The 22,563-nt window shown below is 37.6% G+C and overlaps 5 protein-coding genes across 6 annotated transcripts in view; 1 reads left to right on the forward strand and 4 right to left on the reverse strand.

The window, feature by feature from the left end:
• Window positions 1-1,330: 1,330 nt before the first annotated feature.
• On the reverse strand, window positions 1,331-2,736 carry LOC108094520. The gene is made up of 2 exons (XM_017195122.2): window positions 2,588-2,736; window positions 1,331-2,507 (listed from the first exon to the last, which is right to left on the reverse strand). Exons 1-2 carry the CDS (start codon window positions 2,646-2,648, stop codon window positions 2,113-2,115), a joined length of 456 nt encoding a protein of 151 aa, XP_017050611.1. The 5' UTR covers window positions 2,649-2,736; the 3' UTR covers window positions 1,331-2,112.
• Window positions 2,737-3,186: 450 nt separating this feature from the next.
• LOC108094490 lies at window positions 3,187-4,898 on the forward strand. The gene is made up of 3 exons (XM_017195079.2): window positions 3,187-3,345; window positions 3,463-3,648; window positions 4,087-4,898. Exons 1-3 carry the CDS (start codon window positions 3,294-3,296, stop codon window positions 4,311-4,313), a joined length of 465 nt encoding a protein of 154 aa, XP_017050568.1. The 5' UTR covers window positions 3,187-3,293; the 3' UTR covers window positions 4,314-4,898.
• Window positions 4,888-5,539, reverse strand: LOC122320500. The gene is made up of 2 exons (XM_043208630.1): window positions 5,199-5,539; window positions 4,888-5,144 (listed from the first exon to the last, which is right to left on the reverse strand). Exons 1-2 carry the CDS (start codon window positions 5,442-5,444, stop codon window positions 4,908-4,910), a joined length of 483 nt encoding a protein of 160 aa, XP_043064565.1. The 5' UTR covers window positions 5,445-5,539; the 3' UTR covers window positions 4,888-4,907.
• Window positions 5,540-5,620: 81 nt separating this feature from the next.
• The window catches only part of LOC108101998 (probable G-protein coupled receptor CG31760), a 33,775-nt gene continuing 16,832 nt past the window's right edge, over window positions 5,621-22,563 (reverse strand). Inside the window, 11 exon segments of the mRNA XM_043208629.1 lie at window positions 5,621-7,420; window positions 7,988-8,172; window positions 8,230-8,479; window positions 10,089-10,297; window positions 10,473-10,617; window positions 10,677-10,786; window positions 14,680-14,833; window positions 15,444-15,505; window positions 15,507-15,743; window positions 16,207-16,612; window positions 17,282-17,474. Of these exon segments, the coding sequence (XP_043064564.1) occupies window positions 6,727-7,420; window positions 7,988-8,172; window positions 8,230-8,479; window positions 10,089-10,297; window positions 10,473-10,617; window positions 10,677-10,786; window positions 14,680-14,833; window positions 15,444-15,505; window positions 15,507-15,743; window positions 16,207-16,612; window positions 17,282-17,474 (2,645 nt within the window). The 3' untranslated portion in view covers window positions 5,621-6,726.
• LOC108101999 lies at window positions 10,995-13,754 on the reverse strand. Of its 2 annotated transcripts, none has more exons than XM_017206597.1 (2): window positions 12,340-13,754; window positions 10,995-11,931 (listed from the first exon to the last, which is right to left on the reverse strand). In XM_017206597.1, the coding sequence occupies exons 1-2, from the start codon at window positions 13,706-13,708 to the stop codon at window positions 11,084-11,086; spliced, it is 2,217 nt and encodes a 738-aa protein (XP_017062086.1). In that variant the 5' UTR covers window positions 13,709-13,754; the 3' UTR covers window positions 10,995-11,083. The 2 variants fall into 2 exon arrangements, with proteins under 2 accessions (XP_017062086.1, XP_017062087.1); XM_017206598.1 differs by having other exon boundaries at window positions 11,805-11,931; window positions 12,333-13,754.

Genomic DNA, 22,563 nt, shown 5'->3' on the forward strand with positions numbered 1-22,563 from the left:
CAAATTTGTATTTTATAAAATTCAGATAAGAGTGAAATTACAACCAAACATTTTTTTAGGACATTATTTTAAAGAACATTATCGGGACATAATAAAGCCTGAAGTTATTTTAATTAGGGAGGGATTGCTAATTTCTCTTTTTATCGTCAACAATTTCCATTAGGGTATATTATAATAAAATAATAAAAATTTATATGAACTAGAAAAGGTCTTGGAAAGAAAATGGTGGCAAGGCAGGGATAAGGAATATATTTCTTCGATTTTTTTTTTTTTAATTACATGAATACATACAATTTATTATGTAATTAATAAAAATATATTATTATGTATTATGGATGTACTCATGTATTAATAAAAAAAATAAACTTTGGAATTCGAGAGGAATTACCATTATTATACACACCTGTAATAATCGCTGAGCTCCTTATGAATCATATCGAAGTCCAACATTAGTTCGCCATGAAAATCATCCATATCCATATGTCCGTAGTCCAGGTCACAATTCACATCCATTGATGCCATACAATTATTTATTCCAACAAACAGCAGTTAAAAAAAATATTACGATAGACAAAAAAAAAAAAAAAAAAAAATGGCGAGAACGGGACTTGCTAAACTTTGCAATTGGACAACAAAAAACACAATTAAGGATCGAAACAAAAAGACCACAAACAATTCCTAATTAAAAAACATTGTTCGCATCTATAGAATCCAAAGCATTTAACTATGTTTTAAATACACACAATTGACAAATTAAAAAAATCTAGCCGAGCACGGGACGTACAATACGAAAGGAAAAAGGAATTGGAGATGGGAGAGTAGTTGAAGTACGCAAGGCTTTTATCGATAAAGCAGCCCTGCAAATGCGAAAATGCGGAATAACCTAAAATTAATTGTTCGTCAGTTTTAATTATTAAAAAAAAGAAAATGTAAAGAAGCGTTTCGGGATTTTCAGGAATTTTTTTTGCAACTAATACTAGGTTTAAAAAATAATTTACTTGGATTATATTACTGAAAACAATTGAAAACATAGTTATTTTGTTTATGGCAACATATTTTGCAGTCAATATTTTGTGGCCATTAGTGTTTAATAGGGATAGGTTGTTCTTTTTCAAATTTTGTTATAACTTTAGAATGCACTTTATTCGGAAAATGTCATGGTCAACTCCTGGCACTTAAGAAAAGGAAAACGCTTCTATCGATTTATTGATAAGATTCTGAACCAACTCTGACATTCTTCCTCATCACATAGAATTTCTTCCATCTTTTGTTTTCTTCTTTTTATTCAAATACCATGGAACTATTTGTCTTAACACAAGAAAACAGACACTTGGTGTATAAATCGTTTATTTGGATTACAAAAATGATCTAATTGTCCTTGCATTACAATAAAAACTTGTAAGCCTTCTGGCGACTAAAACTAGGGGTCTTTTTGTAAAAACATTACAATATACAAGTAGAGAATAGTGGAGATTACACAATTGAACTTACGAGTTAAGAAATGTTATGGCTTAGGAATGTTTGGAGGGAAATAGTTTTCTCTGTTAAGGTAACTTTTATAAACAAGCGGAGATTCAGCTTATTGTAAAGGAAATGTCATGTAAAAGAGATTGGACGGAATAAGCTTTCCAGGTGTAAGTTATAGTTCGAGTAGTTACAGAAAGGCACTTAATTTCACATCGCGTATAGGGCGCAAGACTGTCGTAAATCAGATAAGGGTTTTTGAAGTTATAATTAAGCGGTTTTGAGCAATTGTAGGCTAACTGGACATACAATTTTCGATTCTGCATTATTCAATTAAAATTAGGGCTTTTATAGCTCGCAAATATAGCATTATACATTTTTAGAGTTTTACATAATTTAAAACAAATTAAGCGAATATTACTGAAATGTATAAAGGAAAAAAGCGAGTATTAGTGAAATGTAACTGCAAAAAGATAACTAAGTTTCGAAATCAATATTATTCCGCTTTCATTACCGCTGTTTTTGGCAAATATTTTGAAAATTTGATTGAGCAAAAATCCCTTTGTTGATTTTAGACAGTCTTGTGGCCCAGGTGCGACCAACGGAGGCGTGGCATTAGCTATAACTGGAGGAAACAGATCCTTCCAACTATTGCCGCAGTAAATGGGCCACAAGGACGGAAACCAGAGTTCCCGAAAGGGCTCCCATCCAGCCAAGGCGATGGATGCCCGCCGAGTTGCAGCCGTCCTTGCTGTTGCACGTGCAGAACTCCATGAAGATGTTGTAGCTGCCAGTTCGCATCAGGCAGAAGCGTTCGTCGCCCTCGATTCCGGGTTCGCCCATGTAGGCGCAGCTCCTAAAGTAGCGCCACTCCCCGTGAACCTTTTGCCGGATCTTCCGGCACATCGTCGGTCGCACGCCCTTCAAGTGCTCCAATTCCGGTGCCTGCTGGCAGTCCGTAATGGCCAGGGTGCTGTTGTCGAAGGGATCCCCGCATTTCGGATCGTTATCGCTGCGACAATCCCAACATTTGATCGCCTGGCCTGAAAATATGCAGGTTTTAAGGGTGTCTTCAGTTAGCATCGGTTGCGCAGGCGCAGTTCACTTCCGCTCAAAAACTCACCCACTTGCAGCAGACAGCAGAGCACCACAACGGCAAGGGCACATTTCTCCAGTGTTTTCATTGCTTAATTTGTGTTTTTCTGTTAAGTTTCGTTGCAATTGAATAAATTTTGGGCGTGTAAATAGCAGTGTGACCGTGGCTGCCGCGTTTAAACAAGCCGTTGCATTTCTAAAAAACATACTGAAATAAACACCCTAAATACCCGGTTCGAAACCATGTTATTAGTACACACCACTACGTATGAGAAACGTAAGCCATGTAGAGTAAAGTAAGTGACATAAATTGCTCAAGTTAAATAACATCTTTTTAAAATATTGACTAAATTAATTTTTTTAAATTTTTGACTCCTTTAAATTTAACATGTTTAATTTTGAACTAGTAATATGAACACTGAATTGAAATACATTTATCCATATGCATTGTTTTCTGATCCTTATTTTTACTTTGACAGTTTCGCTGATGTTCGATTTTTAATTTAGCGCGTACTATAGGAACGAAAAATGAACAATAGTTTTTTGAATTTCAAATAATTTGAAAAACATTCCAAAAGGGTTGTCACCCCTTTAATAATTTCCGATGCAGGGGTTTTTGGATATCCCGCACACGGTCACACTGAGTCTCGCGTTCATTCCAATTTGTTATTTTTTTAGGTTTACTGTCATTTTATTTAAGTTAACCGAAGCGCACAAATCAGTTTTAAGTTAAAATGAACGCCCTGACCCGCTGCGCCTTTCTGCTGCTCACTCTGGCCATTTGCGGTGGGTAATTACGCCATGGCTGTTAAAATACCAATAAGCCACCTTTTAATCTCGGCTTTTGGGTGTGGCTTCACAAGTGTTTTTGAGTAAACTAAATTAATGAATCAACAATTGCAGGCAGCTGGGCCATCAGGTGCTACCAGTGCTCCTCGGACCAGGATCGCAAAGGACACGACAGTTGCGGTGCCTATAAGAGGTTTAACCGAACGGAACACATCGCCATCGAATGCAACAGCGACGAGAGCCACATGCCAGGATCCTTCTGCATAAAGGTCGTTCAGCAGGGTCCTCGAGGATTCATTTGTAAGTGGGGGGTACTAAATTGTTAATGGGGATTTCTAGTCGGATATCTAGCTGTGCTTTAAGCCACAGGCATATTTCAATCGAATAAGTGTTCAATTTTTGAACCATTATTGAAGACTTTTATGTAGCAGGTGCGTTACCCTCAAAATTGTATGCTTAAATTTACAATTAAAGCCTTCGTTAAGAAGTTAGATAACCTTTTAAAAAACCAAGATAATGATTTGAACGAAGTAAATATGCATAATTTCTGCGATAAGTTATTCCTATTATTTAGAAAAGAAGGTTAGTGGTCATAAAACCATTGATATGACCGAAAGCTTATTGGGTTTTATAAAGAGTGAAAAAGAAATTACAGCCAGTCTGAATCCATTTTTTAATCTAATTCACTTGCTCTATTTACAGTCAATATAATTAATATCCACTTGTTTATTTTCGCAGGGGACGGTCGGTGGCGTCAAGTTATTCGGCGCTGTGCCTCCGTTTCCGACACCGGAGTGACTGGCGCCTGCAACTGGGGCGTCTACGAGAATGGCGTCTACTGGGAGGAGTGCTACTGCTCCAACGACAGCTGTAATGGCTCCAGCCTCAAGCAAGTCCACGGATCCGTGCAGCTACTACTGGGATTCCTGCTTATTGGCGCTGCCTCAAGGATCGTGAGAAGTTAATGGAGAAACTATACTGAATCTCCCCCACCAAAAAAGACAAAAAGTGCCTTTTCACCTCTCCCTTTCTATTAGTTTCTAAGCTGAGAATGACTTTTGATACTGAAGAAGAATCACATTCCGTCCACTTTTCTGTGCCTTAAGTTAAGTCAAAAAGTTATACACAAGTGTAAATGTTAAGCTAGATAGTGACGGCTGACAGCATAAAGTTAAAATATTGTAAAAGCGAAAAGTAATTTTTTCCTTCAATCATTAAGTCAAGGTTTAAATATGTTAGTTTTCTTAAAAGAATTATCTATCCTTCGAATGAACTATGTACACAAACTAGAGTACATATACAAATTTGCTCATAGTATAAATTTCCTTTTTGCAGTAAAATTTGCGACATGAAGGACAGCTGTAGACGCTAACACGACAAAAAAAGATGTATCAAAAGTTGTTAAACCTAAATTGTGTAGGATTACTTTTCGCTTTTATATTGTATCAAATATTGTCGAACCCACATATCCTTAAACCAGAATCTTGTACACATCGAATCTCGAATAATCCATCCGCAATCGAAATATACACACAAACATACAAAGTAAATAAAACCATTTATTTATTATCTGTGCCCAAAGCGCAACCGCTTTGCATTTCCATCAAAGTTTTCAGACCATTTTCTGACCAACCAGCTTTCGGATCCTTTGCCACTGCGCTGAAAATGGTTGTGGATCCGTCCTCAAAGGTTTTTAAAGCATAAAAAGACTTTCCCTCCTCCAACCAAACTCGCAATTCCTCATTAGAATTGCCGCCAGTTTTAGGGGACATCGAATTACCCAGGTCTTGACCATACTAAAAAATGATTGAAGTTGAATTATAATTATTGGATTGATGCACCAGACATACCCATTTTCGATATAATTCAAGGGGTTGATTCTTTTGTGTCCACCTAAGCACTTTCAGATAGAAGACCATGAACTTGTGCACGTTCTCCTTGGTCTTGATGGATGGATCCCGATTGAAATTTGCCACCGTATCGAGGGTGCTCCTGCATAATTCCCGATCCTTTGGTCTTCCGAGGGTCTGACAAATGGCCAATGCAATGCGACGGAGGCTTTCGAATTCCTCGTCAAGAAGATCCTCCTCCCGCATTATGGAAAATTTTGAAAACTCGTATAAACTTAAAAAGAATTTTTAAAGGGTGCGAGAAACGACAGTTGGTGCTTGAAGTTGTAAGGAAAAAAAGATTGAAAATAAAATTATTGACAAAAACTTCATACTCAAATGAAATCAAATCAAAAAGTTTTAAAAGGGATTGTAGAATACATTTTACCCATTTTCTTTTATTTAAAGAGACAACCAATGAAAACACTATTTAATTTTTATAACATTTATTATTGATGTTTTGATCTTGCCATGTTGTTTCCTTTACAATATTTTAATTTAACATTAACTTACTTATAAATGTTTTGTATTTTTTATTCCATTTATTTTTTTTATTAGGTTTTTCTGTTTAAATTTCTGAATACTTTCCATTATACGTATTTCCCAACTGTATGAAGAAGAATTGCGCGTCTGTTAACACTTCTCAGCTTAAAATATTTCGCTAAAATTGCAATATACCCATGTTATATCATTATGTATATGTATCATCTTGTACACTAAAATCGACTCTTTGCTAAGCTTAAATGTAAGTTAGTATAGATCATATGATGATGGAAATCATGTTAATTCAACTACAAAGAAAAGAATAAATGTCCTATGAAGGAGTGCAGAGAGAACAAGGAAAATACAATTTATTTCGCTAGGTGCATGAAAGAAAAATGAGATTTGTTAATGCCAAGTCCCTAGGGGCTTCGATGGACTCTATGAGTCCCATCGGACCATCCTGGCTGTCTACAGTTCACTATACAACTTCCTTTTTCGATCCGAACGAAGTGAGAAAAATCTGCTCAATTTTGATCCTTTCCGGTTTCAAAAACGATGGAGATCATGGATGATGGAATGGCTGGGTGTATGGTTAAAAAGCCAAAAACAAAACATACTCATGAAGACTGCGTTTATGCGGTAGGAAAATACAAGAACAATATGATGGAAAGCTTAAAAATATAAGAACAAATAGCTTACAAATTTTTGTGTACGAACTCTTTCCAATATAATCAATCAATATTTTTTAAATCATTGGTGGGATGTTGCTAATAACTTTGTATTCGTTCAATTAGAAGAGTTTAAAAAGTATTTAAGCCAAGCTAAGATTGAATGACATTTCTTCCGCATAAACGCATTTAATATTTAAACAACGTTGACAGACACATACACACAAACATTATTAAGACTATTTTAAACATTAAGCGGTTCATAATTCGCTAACTGTTTGTTGTTGCTCCTTAGACTGTGTAAACAAAATCACAAGTTAAGCAGATCGGGCTCGAAATCACACCACAATTGGGGTTCGACCATCCAGGGTTTTGCTATCCGTCAAATTCGATGACAGCGAACAGGACGTGTTGTTGTCGTCCTCGAGGATCTGCAGATGATGCGGGGGATTGTGGAGCTGCACCTGCTCGGTGATCGTGATACCATCGCTGCAGGAGAGCACTGGTGACTCCAGATTCCCGGGCACGAGGATCAGACCACTGGGATGAGCCGGCGATGGAGTGTGGATCGCGTAGAGGGAACTGCTGGAAGTGGAGCTCCCGCTGGAGAAGGGCAGCATTAGCTCCACCTCCGCCGGCGGCGACGGGCTGTTCACCTGGGTCACCTGCGTCGTCTCCTCTCCACTGCTGGTCAGCTCACTCATGTGCGCCACCGTCTGATGGATCCTCACGTGCTCCGTTTCATCCAGGTCGTTGAGTTGGTAGTACAGATTCAAGCTGTCATCCAAAATGGGCGCAAAGAGACGGCGGAACTGGGCAATCAATTCCGCCTCCTCTGATCCTGGCTGATCCTGCTCCTCCTTCGGGGTAAAAATCTTCTCCGGTTCTGCTTCGTAGAAATTAAACTCAATGGCGTCCTCCACAGGATTGGTGGCGACGCCCTTTCCTCCATCCACTTCTATTGAGCAATCTTTAACACTTCGTTGACCTCGTCAGACTTTGCCCTTGGGCGACTTTAATTTCGTTGGCGTGCTACTGGAAAACAAAAACGATTTGTAGATAAGTAAAATATTTAGATCCGAAGCTTGCAATTAAGATTTTAAAAGCAAGAGATTACAGATGGATTGTAAAAATAATTAACCATGATTCCAGACACTTCAAAAAATATATATTCTCTATACTCGTAGTTCCGTGAAATTTAAAATGTCTTTAACAGGACATTTCCTTTGAAAATTTTTTTTTTTTTTGGATTCAGCTAAACAGTTTTGGACAACGTTTAATAACTCTAGAAATATTCCTAAACAAAATATATCTAAAACATTTATTGTATGCTTCTTAACCATTTTTTTTAAACTAAAAAATCTTTAAAAATTATCATCTCCTGCAAAAGGTTTAACAATGTTGAAAAAGTGTGTTCAGCCAAGAAATTTGTAAATTGTAAATTTGACTTTAAATTGTAGTTTTTTGGTTGGTTCAACAATTCTAAAAAAGTAAAGCAAACATGGAAAAGGATATTCATGATTAAATGTTCGAAAAACCTTTAGCGATTTTGAAAGCCCTGTTAAAAAAAAATCTTAAATATATCTCCCTATTGCTTACCTGGACTCATCTTTTCCAGTTTGCGTCTGCGCCGAGGAAACCGTGTTTTTGCTGTAGGGCGCTTGGAACGAGGTTGACGTTATGGTAAAATATCCGCCCGGCTTTGGCTTCAGATGCCTGTTGTTCATCTGCATGTGTACAGTCTTCATGAACTCGATTTGGTGGGCCAGCTTTTGGACTTGTTCCTGTCAAAGAATATTGTTTAAATCCTTTTCAATTGAGTTTTTAATTCAATAACTTACCTTAAGTTCCTCATTCTCCTGATACAAATCTGGCGACTCTTCTGGGACGAGACCCACTCCATTTAGAGAAAAGGAAGCTGTAATGCTCCTCACCTTGGCCTTCTGATCCCACTTGTCTCCCTGACCCTTGAAAACTCGCAGTATTTTTGGCCCGAAAACGAGAGCAATTGTGGTGGTCGTCGAAAGTTGCGTTCGCACAAATCCCAACATGTATTTGTAATCCGGTCCAGCATTCGGAAAGAGCATCACGCTGTTGGGATAAAAAATTTAAAAAAAATACGTTATACTCCAAAATACTTCCTTAAATTCTTTAAATTCTTTAAATTAGTTTGCAAAATGCTGTACAGAATCATTCCAATATAAGTAGAGTAAAGAAAAAACAAAACTCGAAAACAAATAAAGAAACATAATAGACCTAAAGTTATAGTAAGAACATTTTAAAATAAAAGTTGGTAAGTAAAGTAAGTAGTAAGTAAAGTTTAGTTTTCTACTAGTTAGATTAATATGATTCAAAAACATTGTTGATAAAATCAGTTCAAAAAGGTTCAAGCATGAATAAAAAAAAAATTTACATTCTGTTACTCCAATCGGGAGCTTAGAGCCTCTACAATTTCTTGTAGAGGATTCGTTATCATTGATTTTCGATCGTACCGGTGATAAGCCAGTAGCGACTTATCCTAGCGGTGGGGATGCCACCTGGCGCCATCTAGGAGTGACGAAAGTTTTATTGTTGGGTCCATAGTAACGTGGACGAGGGGGTGTGCGGGTCCGGGGAGCCGAAATTTGTTACTAATGTTAAGTGAGCGATAGAGCATAGAAGTGGTGGAGATTTGGAAAAAGAGACCGTTTCTTTTTCTCGGGGAGCCTGGGGCTCGACTTGAACCCGGGCCTTTCGAACTGGAGGCCAGCGCTCTACCTGCTGGGCCACCGTCCCCCCCCAAGCATGAATACATTTGTAAAATTTATTTAACATTTCATAAGAACATGTTTTGGCACCTTTTGGCGCTAAGCGATTAGGTCTATCTAAAATTCAAACCTATCCGAATTGTGATTGCTTTAGGTGCGTGGCAGAGCAAGTTCCCCAACAAATTGCATTAATTATAAGGACTTCTTCAAAGGGATTTCCGTTGCGAAACGCAGCAAACCAGCAGACAACTTGAAACCGAAGAGAATGCCCGGGAATGTCTATGCAAACAAAGGGGGACAGCCAGTTGGAGGCCCGTATACAAGGCGGGCGGGATGCGAGTCCTCACAGGACAACAAAAAGGATTACAACGCGAACACGAGCGCGCACAAAGCAATGGAATTTAATTAAAAGCGGGCCGCGTAAGACTGGCGGCTTTACATTTCCCCTAATGGACGCGACGCGTGCCCCAACATGTGTCAACTGATATAATTCAATTCGGTGTCGGAAGAACTTCATCAGGTGGCCGGATTGTCCTTTTCGGCAGAAGTGCACAAAGCGAATTTTTAATCGATTTACGCTCGCTTTTCTTGCTAAATTGGTAATCTTTTTGTGCAGAAAAAATAATGAAGAATATAAAGCATTCTAAGTTTATTGTGTAACATGCCTTTAACTTTTTATACAGCGTTTTATTATGAGTAAATGATTAAACGATATAAATTTTATCTGAACCAAAAAAGCTATACATGTATATAATATTTACAAGCATTTTGTTGTAAAATGTTTTGCAATTTTTTACTCGTTTCTGTACTAAAAAATGAAAACAAATATTTGGCAGAATGCATTTATAAGATAAAGATCTATAATATTATATTTCATTGATTTTGAAAATTTTTTTATCCTTAATTTTTTGTGTGTAATAATTATAAAACAATATTTTTTTGGGTGCACTCACTGGAACGCGACCATTGCGATATTGACGAGCGCTATGTTGTAAATGGCGTACGAGATGAGCCGTGCCTCGTTGTACAAACTCTCCGCATTCCGCACATTGTAGCACACCCGGATGCCCCAAGCCAGGAAGAATACTTCTCCGATGGCCAAGCTGTGATCCCACCAATTGTACGAGCACTGCTTGAACTTCAAACTGCTCTGATCCAAGATCTGGAAAAGTATTTTTAAATTGAGAAAATATATTAACATGCAAAGGTTGTTAAATGGGAAGTGTACTATATTTTGGAGTGATCAGAAAATTTGCTTAGATTGTTGTATAAATGCAACATATTTTCAAATAATAATCAAATTGGTTTAACCAGTAATCAGTATGGTTTTTAATTACCACTTCAGCAGTAGGCGTGGCCGAAATGGTCCAGGTTCCCAAGTAGATCAGCATAACCAATAAAATGGGCACCATCCACTGCAAAAGTTGCTGATCATTTAGTTTTATTTTGTGGGCTGACTTGACACGATAAGTCAAAGAAACTCTGAAAGTTATGTAAGAGTTAGTAGTTGAAAATTGATTTATTTGATTTGTGATATATACCTCCAAGTTTTCATAAGCAGCGAAGTGTAGGTGATGCAAAAACCCATATGCCGGGTCCATTTTGTTGCAATACACCAAGTTGTATCCAAATAGGGAAATATGGCCACCATCTAAAACGAGGAATATGGGTTATTATCATTTAAAATATTATTATTTGTAATCTTTAAGATGATTTACAAGATTTCTTGTATTATTTTGGTATAAATTGCCACTTAATTGAATTTTTTTTTTCCTCAATTTATGGTTTAAACGACTTAAATTTCTAGTCGCTTACTATAAAAAAAAATTACATCACATAAATTATCAACACTTTTTTTTGGAAATTTTAAATATTTATTTTTTACAAAGATGTGGTATATTTATCTATATACAAGTAAACATAATGGCGTTAAGCTTAACAAAAGACATCAGTTTTCCTTGTTTGTTGGCTCCATCTCCTCATTTTTGCGGTGACCATTGGCCACGACCTCTTCCAAATCCAAAGTCCTTCGCGCATCCTTTTTCTCCGTAGGCCACGCACACTGTTCGCAGTTCTCCATTTCAGGAGAATACTCCTCAATCTGGATGGTGGTCTCGAAAAATCTGTACCTTTTGTGGATCAGGATAGTGGCCTCCTCGAGGATCAGCTGAGGATCGGCCTCCTTGGAAATGGCCAAATGAGCGGACAAGGCGATCTTATTGATGGACAGGGCCCAGATCCTCAGGTTGTGAACGTGCTCAACTCCTGGGATCGAAAGAAATGTTTGCTTCACCTCCTCGTAGTCCATGAAATCCGGGGTTGCCTCCATTAGAACCATTAACACGTCCTTCAGGATCTTAAATGTGACCGCAAGGACGAGCACCGAGAAGAGGAACGTGCAAATCGAATCCATGAAAGCCCACTCAGGCTTAAAGAAAATAATCAACGCAGCGATAAAAACCCCAACGCTTTGAAGGAGATCCCCAATCACATGGATAAAAGCCGCTCGCACATTAATATTTTGGTGTTCTCCTTTCACGGCAAACTGGGTGGATATCGATCTTCCTATGAGGCTGGGTTTTTGGGACTCCAAACCAATCTTGCTTCCCTGCTGGGATCCTAAGACTTTGGTTGGCTTGACTTTCCCTGGTGTAAAGTGCGAGTGCCCGTGATTCAGCTGCACGGCCATCACTATGTTAAATAAAATGGCCAGTGCCGAGGTGATCAGCATTATCTTGGCCTCCAGATCGAATTCTTGATTAACCCAACGCATAATCGCCAAATAAACAAGGATGCCTGTGATAAGGAATAGGTGGTTTATTTTAAGAAATAAAAATATTGTCTTCAGGCTAATGAAGATTCGATAACAAATTGTTGCAATTGAGAACTAGTTTCTCCGTTAAGATATAACTATTTAGCATACCGTTACCGATTTTAATTAAACTCTTTACAAAATGTACAAAACCTGTGAGCATAATTGTGCGACCAACTATGAATTAATCTTATTTCTTTACTTTTATAAATATTTTGTCCTGTCAAAAAATAGAAAGATCACTTGAATCTTTCAGAAATAGTCGGCATCGCATGAAGAAAAGCTTCTTAAATTTCACTCAACTTATAAAGTCTTAGTATTTGATAAGTATGTATAAATTAAGTATGTTGTTAGGAGTGTCTTGTTTTAGACGCCGAATATTTACCATTCACCTGTGATAACCCAAATAAAGAAGACGGATATCATGGCGCCGATGACCTCTGCCCGGTACCAGCCAAAGCTCAATCGCTCCGAGGAGGGTCTTCCAGCCAGGTAAAGTGCAAACAGGGAAATGAGAAACGAGGCCAGATCCGTGAGCAAATGGGCAGCATCCGTGGCAATGGCTAAACTATTGGAAACAACTCCTCCAACAACCTCGACGATCAGAAACACAAAACACAGAACGCAGGCGATAATCAAAATCCGTCGGGCTTTCTTATCCACTCCGTGTTGGTTTTCCCTAAAATGACAATGATTATCCCATTTTGTTGTAATATGCGAGTGCCCCGTGATTGTCAAAGTTCGTTGCGAATCGGTAGTATCTGCCTTTTTTTCCTTGAACTTTTCTTTAGATTTTTTACCCTGAAGTTTATGTGATTTTTGTGCCACATTTTGTGGTGCCGCACTTTCAATCGGTACTCCTTCTGGAGTTTCTTTCTCAGGGTCAATTGATTGAGTATCTTTATCTTCAGAAACTTTATTTAAAGTTAGTGGATTGTTAGTTTCATCAACTGCAGGATATTTTAGGTTCCGCTGAAATGGAGCGTTTAATATATTTATGTACCTATGTTGTTCCTCATTATCTTTATTTGACTTCACTTCCAATTGATTTTCTCTACTTTTATGTGAAGAAGAATAGAGTTTGTTTTTAATGATAGTTGGTTGCGGCCTCTTCCAAGTTTTAGGCTTTGATGCTTCTTCAATTTTTCTTAATTTCTCAATAAACTCCGGCGTATCTTCCTCTGATTCTTCATCGCTTAAATCATGAGTATTGTTTTTTGTTTCCCAAGTTCTTGGTATAGAATAACCATAATGTTCCGTTCGTATTAATCTTTCGCTTGAACTTTCGGGGGAAGATTTTATTTTATGCAGTCCGTCGCCTTTAATATCCTTTATATTTTCTTTCACTTGCTTTGATATAATTTCTACAGCATTTTGTTTTTCCTTGTCTATATTCGGCTTAACTTCTGGTGGGGTGCTTTCACTTTTTGGGTTTTTATTCCAGCTAAACCTTCTTATGAAAATAGTAGTCCAGCTGTCATCGCTATCTATTTTACTTAAATAAGGTTTCAATGGATTTGCCTTCTCACGATTGTCGACCGTTTGTGATCCTTGTTCTACTTGATTTTTCGGAACCTTTAGAGAACTTTTTCTTTGTTTTTTTACTTCCCTCTCATCTTTATTTTTATCTTTATCCTCAATAGTTTCTATATCAGGAATTTTGACCAATTCCTTCAGCGCCTCCTGCAGTCCTTCTTCATCTTCCTCGTCCGAACCTGAATCTTTCCCATTTCGATTGGATTTCAATGATTTCTTGCTCATAATTCTCTCCCATCAATTTATGTTATTTTTGAATTTTATGTTGTGTATTTTGATTAGAAAATCTGTAACACTTTTATCCACTTTCTCTTTAAGTTGCCTCTTACATTCCAACCTGCTAACCCATTTGTTGTATTGTTTGTAAGTTCTTGTGTTGCCATTGTGTGTTTGTTTAGTGGCTGGCGGTGGTTTTATGTGTCCACTGGGTGGCTTAGCATTGTCGGTTCCCTAATGCTGACAACATAATTGCCAACCAGAGAAAAAAAGGAACAGGAGGCTAAGTGTTTTCTACAGGTGAACGTTGTTTGCCCTTTTTGAGGTAGACTCGTGTACTTTTTTAATGAAAATGCTTTCAGCTTGTAGCTTGTAGCTATTTAAGTGCATTATGGGGGCACATTAATAGAATAAATTTAAAATTGCTTTAGCTATTTCAAATGCACATTTGGGTTTTTATTTGGTTGATTCCAACTAAATGTTATAGTAAATATTATACATAAAAAATTCCTGATATTACAATCAAAACAATGAATACTTTATTTAACAATTTGTTTTTTTTTTTTTAATTGATGGTACGATAAGCTTTACTACCACCTGTTTGAAAATGTAACAAGCCCAGGTAAAATCTAAAATAAATGTATTATGTATAGCATTTCCGTGATTCAAAAACCCTTTTGGCCACCTATACCCTTTCAACAAGTAAGGGCTTAAAAGCCGCATTTAAAAACCCATAAGTGGCACTTTTATGTTGTGGTTTGTTCGCAGATCCCCTTAGCAGTAAAAACGGGAGCGGGACAAGAACCAAAACGGGTTCACATGTGGGTTAATTATGAATGAGCGCGTGCCGACCACGTTGGTCCTTTTGTCGCATTAGCAGCAATGTTTTCAAATGGCCTTTGTGTGTTTTTTGGCCCCCCCTCCGCTTTCGGCCGACTTAATGGGTTAAGAGCGTCGGGACAAATGACCCGTGTACTCACCTCCAAATACATGATGGCGCAACCAATGAGCGTGATCATCAGGAAGATGGGACTGGCCACCTTGAAGACCTTCACGCGGCGATGCCGGAAGAGATATCCCGCCAGGACGAAGGTGCCGCAGGCACAGCCAATGGATATGGTCAACAGGGATATTCTGAAAAAATTAACAAATATTTATTAAGGAGGTTCTCCTTTACTAAAACTAAAAAAAATACAGAAAATGGGAAAAAGTTCATTGCACGTCAATTATTTTTTACTAGCATGTAAATACTGGTTGTCCACTATTCTGTTACCAAAAATATAGCCTACATTTAAGAGTAATTTAAGCTTCATTAAATATTTACGAAGTAAACAATTAAATGGTGGTAGGCAACGATTTCCTTCGCCGTTTATTCTCATGCTTCCTGTTTTAATAACAAACCATATATATATTGCTTAAATTGTTATCGGTTAAAGAACAAGTACAAGCCCCTATAGTAAATTGACTCTTAAATGAATTGTTAAATAAAAAGTGCTTTATTTTTTAGTTATGACAATCAATATAAATGAACTTAAAATAAACAACCAAATACTTATCACCCAGTAAATAAAATAAACTGCAGTTGGTTACTGGTGCATTTCATCTTTTATGTTTGTTTGCTTACTGAGCAGTGCCATTTACCCTCTTGACCACTGGTACTAGATGTTAGCCGGGTAACAAAGATAGTACTATACTATATACCACAATATACTACAACTGCTGGTCAATAATCACGGACACCCACCTGAATGGCCAGTGGTAGTTGGCCAAGCACGGCTCTGGACCCGTGCACGAGTCGCAGCCGGGGGGCACAGGGCAAACACTTGAAGACGTCCGTGTAGTAGTTGCTGATGTTCTCCTGCTGCTCCTGCCAGGCGATCTCCATGATGGTGCCGTTGAATCCGTCCGGGTGGCGCAGCGAGTAGAATCCCCCGCGGCAGAGGCACTGGTACGAGCCCCTCGCCCAGCTGATTCCACTGGGCGTGGTCAGCACCTTTCCGCCCGTTATTGTCGGCGCCTCCGAACTCGGCTGGCGGTAGTCGCACTGCCAAGGAGAAAACAAACAGATAAAATTAATTGAAATATGTTACATATTTTATATTGCATATAAAAATACAAAATGATCGACTAATAGATTAAATATATATATTTTACTATAAACTGCAATTCTGCACATTTTTTTATGAAATACTTATTCAGGTTACTCTTAAAGTTTAACCATTAAATAAAGTACCTATATATTACAGGTTAAAGTGACACGAATTAACTTTGGCTCATAAGGCATTACTGCTTTACAAAAACACTAGCAAAAAACCAAAGAATGCAAGAAATAATACATTTGCTTTTAAAAATATGCCTCTTCAAAAATGATATACACTTACTTGTGCAGTGTTATTAAAATAAAAATAAAATTAAGTTAATTGATTCAATAAATTTTAAATATATTGCACCAAAGAAAAGAAAACCAAATATCATTTAAAAACTGAAGACAACCCCAAGTCACTCACCACCATGGAGGTGCGATGACACTTGTGGGAGCTGTGGAAGGCCTGCAGGTCGTTGATGGTGCTCTCGTCCAAGACGGGTGTCCTTCCGCCGAGGAACGGGGATCTCCGGGAAGTGAGGCGGTGTTGCTGCTGCAGCTGCTGCATTTTCTGGCGGCGACTGCCGAACTGGTAGGGCTCCGCCTCGCACTGGTTAACCCGCAGAGTGGACACGTCGATGTCGATGCTGATGAAGCCCCTTAAGCCATGGCGACCAGTTGGAGGGATGGCGATGCTGTAGGACACCAGCCACCGGCTGAGGGAGCACGAGAAGTAGGGGAAGGTCCACCAGCCCTTGTAGTAGTTGTTCGGCGGACTGGGAGCGAATTTCGGGGAACGCAGCGTGGGCGAGGAGGTCTCATCGTCGAACCTGTGGAGGAGATTCCAAATTAATGCGGGTGCTGAGGGAAGTGTCCTTGAAGTGTTGTCACTTTACAAACTATTTTTAAGAGTTAATTGATAATTACATACTCTGACTTAATTTCGGTTTAATGGACCAATGAGTTAAAATGTTCATATACAGTGTTACTTAAATTACATACAATTGTTTATTGATATTAATTAAATTTTTTAAAGTAAACAAATTTTAGAATAATTTAAAAAGTTGAATTGAAGATTTAAGCTTTAATAAATTCTAGAAGTAAGATAATAAACAGGTGAATTTTAATATCTTAAAATTTTAAAGCGACTTTTAATTCCATATTTCAACCATCATCGAAGTTAAGAACATAACAAGTTTTCTCTGACTATAGGCTATTTATTAAGTGAATAATAATTTCTATATATGTAGTTATATATAAGTTATTCAAAAAGACTAAATTATTTAGTAGTAAGTTTAAATAAGTTTATAAATATAAATATGTTTTCATCTATTAAAAACTATTTAATTTGTCCAACTCCTTATAATTCTTGAAACATATTGCTTGGCTTGGCATTAAATACAACTACTTAAAGTACAATTTTTTGCAAAACATAGCAATTAGCGGCTCTAATCTGAAATTCAGCCAGCACTGGCTGGCTTTGGTTTCTCGGTACCCACCAGGGATAGCTGCCTGCGGGTTTTTTGCCAATTTGCAGGCCGTCCTCGTCGTAGCGCTGCGTCTCCGCCTGCCCCGCCTTGACCCACCAAACGTACGACTGCACCGCTCCGTTCGTCAGATTGAGAGCCAGGATTCGGGCTCCGGTTATAAAGTCATCGGTGAGCAGGCCCTTGGCAAGAGCATCCGACAGTCCTGAAAAAGGAAGAGAGAAACATTCAGACTGGTTGGCAATATATTACCTTTCTGGGTTACATGCCAAAAATGTTATTTCAATAATTGGTGGCGGAAATTAAATGAAAGTACGCACAAAGTAATTAAAAGTCGTACTTGCACATCGCACGAAAACGAATTGGTCGTGTCACTTCACTGGTCGTAATTACTGATTACGGCGCACAAATTGCCCGACTTTAATTATTTATGGTGAAAAGGCTGCGGCTCTCATTTTCGGCCTGCCATCATTTCATTTCGATTGCCCCCTGGGAAATGCATTTTCATTGTTGATTTCCCGGCCACCGAAGTGTTTCGTTTGATTGCATTCTCAGCGATTTACATAAATATTTTTGCAATTTCAACTTAATTTAAATCGGACTCTGTTTGGAGAGGTATTAAAAAATCAAGTATTAAAGAACAATTTTTTTTGGGTATTAAAAACTGCTCTAAAATGTAGTATTAACAAATACTTTTAAAAATATTTTGTATGTTACTTTCGAAGCAGTTATAAGGCTAGTTAAAGTCAACTAAAGGTTTGTTTCCGGAAAAATAAAAATATTTGTCAGATAAAGAATTTTTTCTGGGATATTTCCTTAACTTAAACGAACAACTGCCCTTGATTTCTTAATTTAAACAAAGGTTTTATTTATATAAACTCTGAAACGTGGACATTTCTTTTTGGGTGGGTGGAATGAACATGCACATTAATTATTCATGTGCAATTAAATGTGTTAATCGCGTAACGAGTGCTTTCGCATTGTTAACGCAATGGGCTGAAATTCCAGAAACTTTAAGCGCTTAACTTGAAACATCTGTTATTGTTATTGCGACCTTGAAACAGTCATTAAAAGCCGCAGCTGTTATTGCAGTTGTGCCTTCGTCCTTGGCGAAAGTGTCAACCCAACAACAATGATTAATATGCGCGGCAGGACATCAGAGGCCTTCTCTTTCTCAGCCCTTCCCTCTCGCTCTATCGCTTGCCAGTATGCGAGTGACTGTCAAAAGCTAATATTTTGCAACACTCGCCCGCTATTTGCGTTTAGTGCTGACAAGTTTTTAGAATTGAAACTCCTAAGCAAGCTAAACTGATAGCGATGAGCAACAAAATATATTTTTATTTATAGAAGTTACTGTAATTTTGCATTCTAATTTCTACTACAACCTTTAAAATCATAGAAAAAATAAATAACATTTAATCACTGTTAAATTTGTTAAAAATCATAAGCTAAGCCCGTTTTTGTATGTACATTATAAATTGAAAAACATTATTTGAACTAAAAAAAGTTTATATGTAATTCACAAACACAATTTTAACTTCATTGTTGCCGACACTCTTTTTTGGGTAGTATGCCAAAATTATATTTCATTGCTTTCCAAAAACCACAATATTATTTATAAATTATAACCCACTTCAAAAGCTGCGATAAATAATAATGGGTTATCCCGAAAAAAGCTAAAACGAAAACACTGATGTTTGATTTTAAGTGAAGAAAAAAAGGGAGGGAGAAGTAGCGAAAGCGAAACGAGAATTGTTTACAAAGTAAACTTATTTAAATTCGATTACCGCAACTTCCGTACTTTCTTTATTTTTATGTTTTAGTATGTATAGGGTTTGCTTGCTTTCCTTTTTCTGTTTGTTTTTGTTTTTGCTACTGTAGAAGGTACGCGCAACATCCTGGAAAGTTTTCTTCCTTTTTCAACCGGGAGAAAGCAACATAAACCGTGTACGTGGATTTTTGTAGTTGGTAAACTTTTTTGATTCGGTGGCAAGGGAGTGAAATTGAAACAAAGAATCTGCAATACGCCAGTATACGTGGTCTAAATGGCAATGTACGTGTACCAGTGTACCATATCCATCCGATAAAATAAATTATTGTACTATCAGCGTTTGCTTTACTCTCAGGAGCTCGGAAATTATGTGTGCATTGACGTAAAGTGTATACATATATTTATGTAATTATATAGGATAGAACAAAAGCGGGTTAATATCAAGTGTTTTGCGAATACAAACAAATTAGTCAAAGGTTTCTATCAGATCTTAACTTTTATACTCTATTTAAGTTCAGAGGGTGGATTAAAGGTGTTAATAAAATCGACCTTTATAGTTTTATTATGTCTTTTAATAAAAGTAAGTGTTTATGATTCACGTAATATATTCCTTAAAAAGTTTTTTGAACAATACCCAAGCTAAATCTAGGTAGAACAATCACGTTATTAAATCGATGTATTAGATTTAAATCTCTTTTTTACATCTATCAGCTGTGGAAATTGTTTGCAGATAAGACTTTAAAAGTTATCTATTAACTTATATTTCCTATTTTTTTCACTGTAGCCATATGTGCACATTTTCTATCCTTTCCATTAGCACTATTCGGAGGAACGTGGCCGAGACAGAACGCTTATGGTAAACAACATTTCGGAATGGCTGTCAGCCGCCTTCCACGTGAGGAGGAGGTAACACACTGCGACAGGCCGAATAACGGGAATGATGTGCTTATGGGTCACGGGACATTCATCATCCGCTCTGCCATTTTGTTCCGCACTCGTCCGTATTCGTATTCCGTCATCAATCTCTTTTCCGTTTTTTTTCGGATAGTTGGATAATTTATCGCCTTCTGGGCATGTTTTTGTTTTACTCGCAGCGAAGGTGTTGCAGCAAAAGTGTAACAACAATTGTAACAATTTGTGTGTGCCTTTTTTCTTGACTGCTGGGCGAAACAAAGGTTCCCGAGAGTGTAAAATTGGCAATTATTCAAACTACAGTCTGACGTGTTTTTGCTGCCTCATGTAGGATTTTTTGCAGATGTCAGGTGTTTCAGGAATAATTAAATTTACCCCAGATTCGGTTTCCCCCAAAACGGGCGATTCCCTTAGGTTTTTGTTTCGAGAACAACAAGTGGCGCATTTAATAATTAAGGGGTTCAAGAGATTCAATTGATTGTGTACTCTATTTTGTTACATTTGAATAAAGATCGAATTTCGTTTAATCTGTTGTGTTTGTTCATTAAAAGAATGTTCAAAGAATTGATAAAAAATAGATAGGTAATGCAACCCAATATTTTTATCTATCTTTAAACGAAAAGTACATACTCATGGTTTTCACACGTATCCTTTCAATTTAAGTTTAAAGAGCTGGCAAAAGATTTTCCTATCCTTTTTCACCTCTCACTCTTTAGAGGTCGACTCTTTTCAGAACCGGGATATCCTTTTGAGTGGCTGCCGCTGTTGCCCCTTTTAAATTGGTTTAAATTTATTCGATTTGCGAGGGCACTTTGTACGAATAATTTATGCGGCGCATCAAAATTTCAGGAGTCAACACGGGCGGCCAACGGTAAGATAGAGGCAAGTGCCGAAATTGTATACAAATGGCTGCCGTCCTGTTGCTCCTGCGCTCAACAGGACGATGGAACAATAATACAGGCAGCACCACCAACAAAGGGCACCAATTTGCCCCCGTTTTATGCGATTTTCGCTGACACGTCCCACCTTTTTGAGCACGAACAGAAAACCTAGAGATAGCTAGCTGTGTGCCCTCCGAAAGGTGGCCTGTTCCAAGGCGCCGTGAAAATCATGGCCATAATGCCAGCCCGTGCGCTCCAGCACTTCCAGCTCCTTATATTATCCCGATTCCCATCCGAAGCCATCTCGGGCTGGCAAAACCTCTGCGATGAGTTCATTGTGCGTTCTGCGCCTCGAATCGTCCTTCATCATGCATGACACACTGATATCCTTTCATTGGATGATTTCTACACTTTCAGAATTATGTGATGTCATGTGGTTTAATTCTGTTCAAGCTGATAAAAAATGTGGTAAAAATATCCTTTACTGGAAGCCAGCTTAAAGCTTAAAATTTCATTTTCAAAATGTTTTTAAATGAAACTAGTCAACTGTGGGACGTTTGAATGCTTTTGATGATTAGAAAAACTGTTTAAACAGCCTTAAAATATTTTTTATTTAATTGAGTTTATTACATGTTAATGTACTAAAACGAATATAAGGTTTTTTAAACTTACTTATTTATAATTTAGGTTAAATTAAATTCTTGTAAAGCTTTAAATTGTATGTATAATTATTTAAATTACAAAACGTTTTTTTATTAAATCGTTATTTGTTAACTTAAAAGACATAAGTTAATATTGCTTTACTATCGTTTGAGATTTAAGTTGGTGTGTATATTTCTTTCAGTTCATCACTTGATGGAGCATTGTCAAGGCTGCTGTTGGGCGACTGGCAACTGGGATCAGGACGAAAGTCTTGTCCTGACAGCCGCGCGACAACATTGGGGTTGACAACGAACGACGCACTTGTGGCGCATCAAGCAATGCCGACGCATGGTCCTTTTTTCCTTCTCCTGACAACCTACAACACCACCCACCAAACCAGCAACCTACCACCTACCACCCACCTCCCAAGCCACCCACTCAATTCACATGCAACGTCCTTTGCCGTTGTTAGTCCCAATGTTAACGTTGTTGCTGTAGATTTAATTTAAAGTTCACATTGTGCGTTGTGTCATCCGTCGCATTCGTTCTTGTTTTCAACTGTGATTTACCCACGAACCTTTTACGGGAACATCGCCAACGAGAGCAAATGGAGGGCGGTGGGGAACAAGGGATCCAAAAGGAGCAGATTTTGTGAAATTAAGCAAGGACATGTATGGCAATAAGTACAAATATACACAGCATTTTACAAGGTTTCAGGGCAAAATGAAATCTTTGCACAACAGAAGGGAATCAGATTTCCACTTAAGGGATATAAGGAATTGTGTTTGAACTGAAGAGCACCAAACTGTTTTTTGCAATATAAATTCCTTAAATTCGGGGGAATTTCATTAAAAGATAAGCCACAAAAAAGTTAAATTGCTTCTAAGTGCATTTAAATAAAAGCTTTATTTAGTTTAAACATATTATAATGAATTGATTTTAATAAAGAAATAACTTCTTGTGTCTGGAATTTTATAATAGAAAATCCAAATTAAAATATTTAAGCCTTTGAAGACCCAATATGCTTTTCACTTACCCCTTAAACATTTAATAAAATTCAATATCGTATAATGGCCCCAACCCATTTA

This window comes from Drosophila ficusphila, unplaced genomic scaffold (genome assembly GCF_018152265.1).
Source record: "Drosophila ficusphila isolate 14025-0441.05 unplaced genomic scaffold, ASM1815226v1 contig_607, whole genome shotgun sequence".
Taxonomy (NCBI): Eukaryota; Metazoa; Arthropoda; class Insecta; order Diptera; family Drosophilidae; genus Drosophila; species Drosophila ficusphila.

Coding starts and splice junctions, on each gene's coding strand:
- LOC108094520 (XM_017195122.2), bottom strand. CDS start 2,648: ATGAAAACACTGGAGAAATGTGCCCTTGCCGTTGTGGTGCTCTGCTGT. Junction 2,508..2,587: donor CTGCTGTCTGCTGCAAGTGG/GTGAGTTTTTGA, acceptor GCATATTTTCAG/GCCAGGCGATCAAATGTTGG.
- LOC108094490 (XM_017195079.2), top strand. CDS start 3,294: ATGAACGCCCTGACCCGCTGCGCCTTTCTGCTGCTCACTCTGGCCATT. Junction 3,346..3,462: donor GCTCACTCTGGCCATTTGCG/GTGGGTAATTAC, acceptor CAACAATTGCAG/GCAGCTGGGCCATCAGGTGC. Junction 3,649..4,086: donor GGGTCCTCGAGGATTCATTT/GTAAGTGGGGGG, acceptor TTATTTTCGCAG/GGGACGGTCGGTGGCGTCAA.
- LOC122320500 (XM_043208630.1), bottom strand. CDS start 5,444: ATGCGGGAGGAGGATCTTCTTGACGAGGAATTCGAAAGCCTCCGTCGC. Junction 5,145..5,198: donor TTGAATTATATCGAAAATGG/GTATGTCTGGTG, acceptor ATCATTTTTTAG/TATGGTCAAGACCTGGGTAA.
- LOC108101999 (XM_017206597.1), bottom strand. CDS start 13,708: ATGAGCAAGAAATCATTGAAATCCAATCGAAATGGGAAAGATTCAGGT. Junction 11,932..12,339: donor CTTTATTTGGGTTATCACAG/GTGAATGGTAAA, acceptor TCCTTATCACAG/GCATCCTTGTTTATTTGGCG.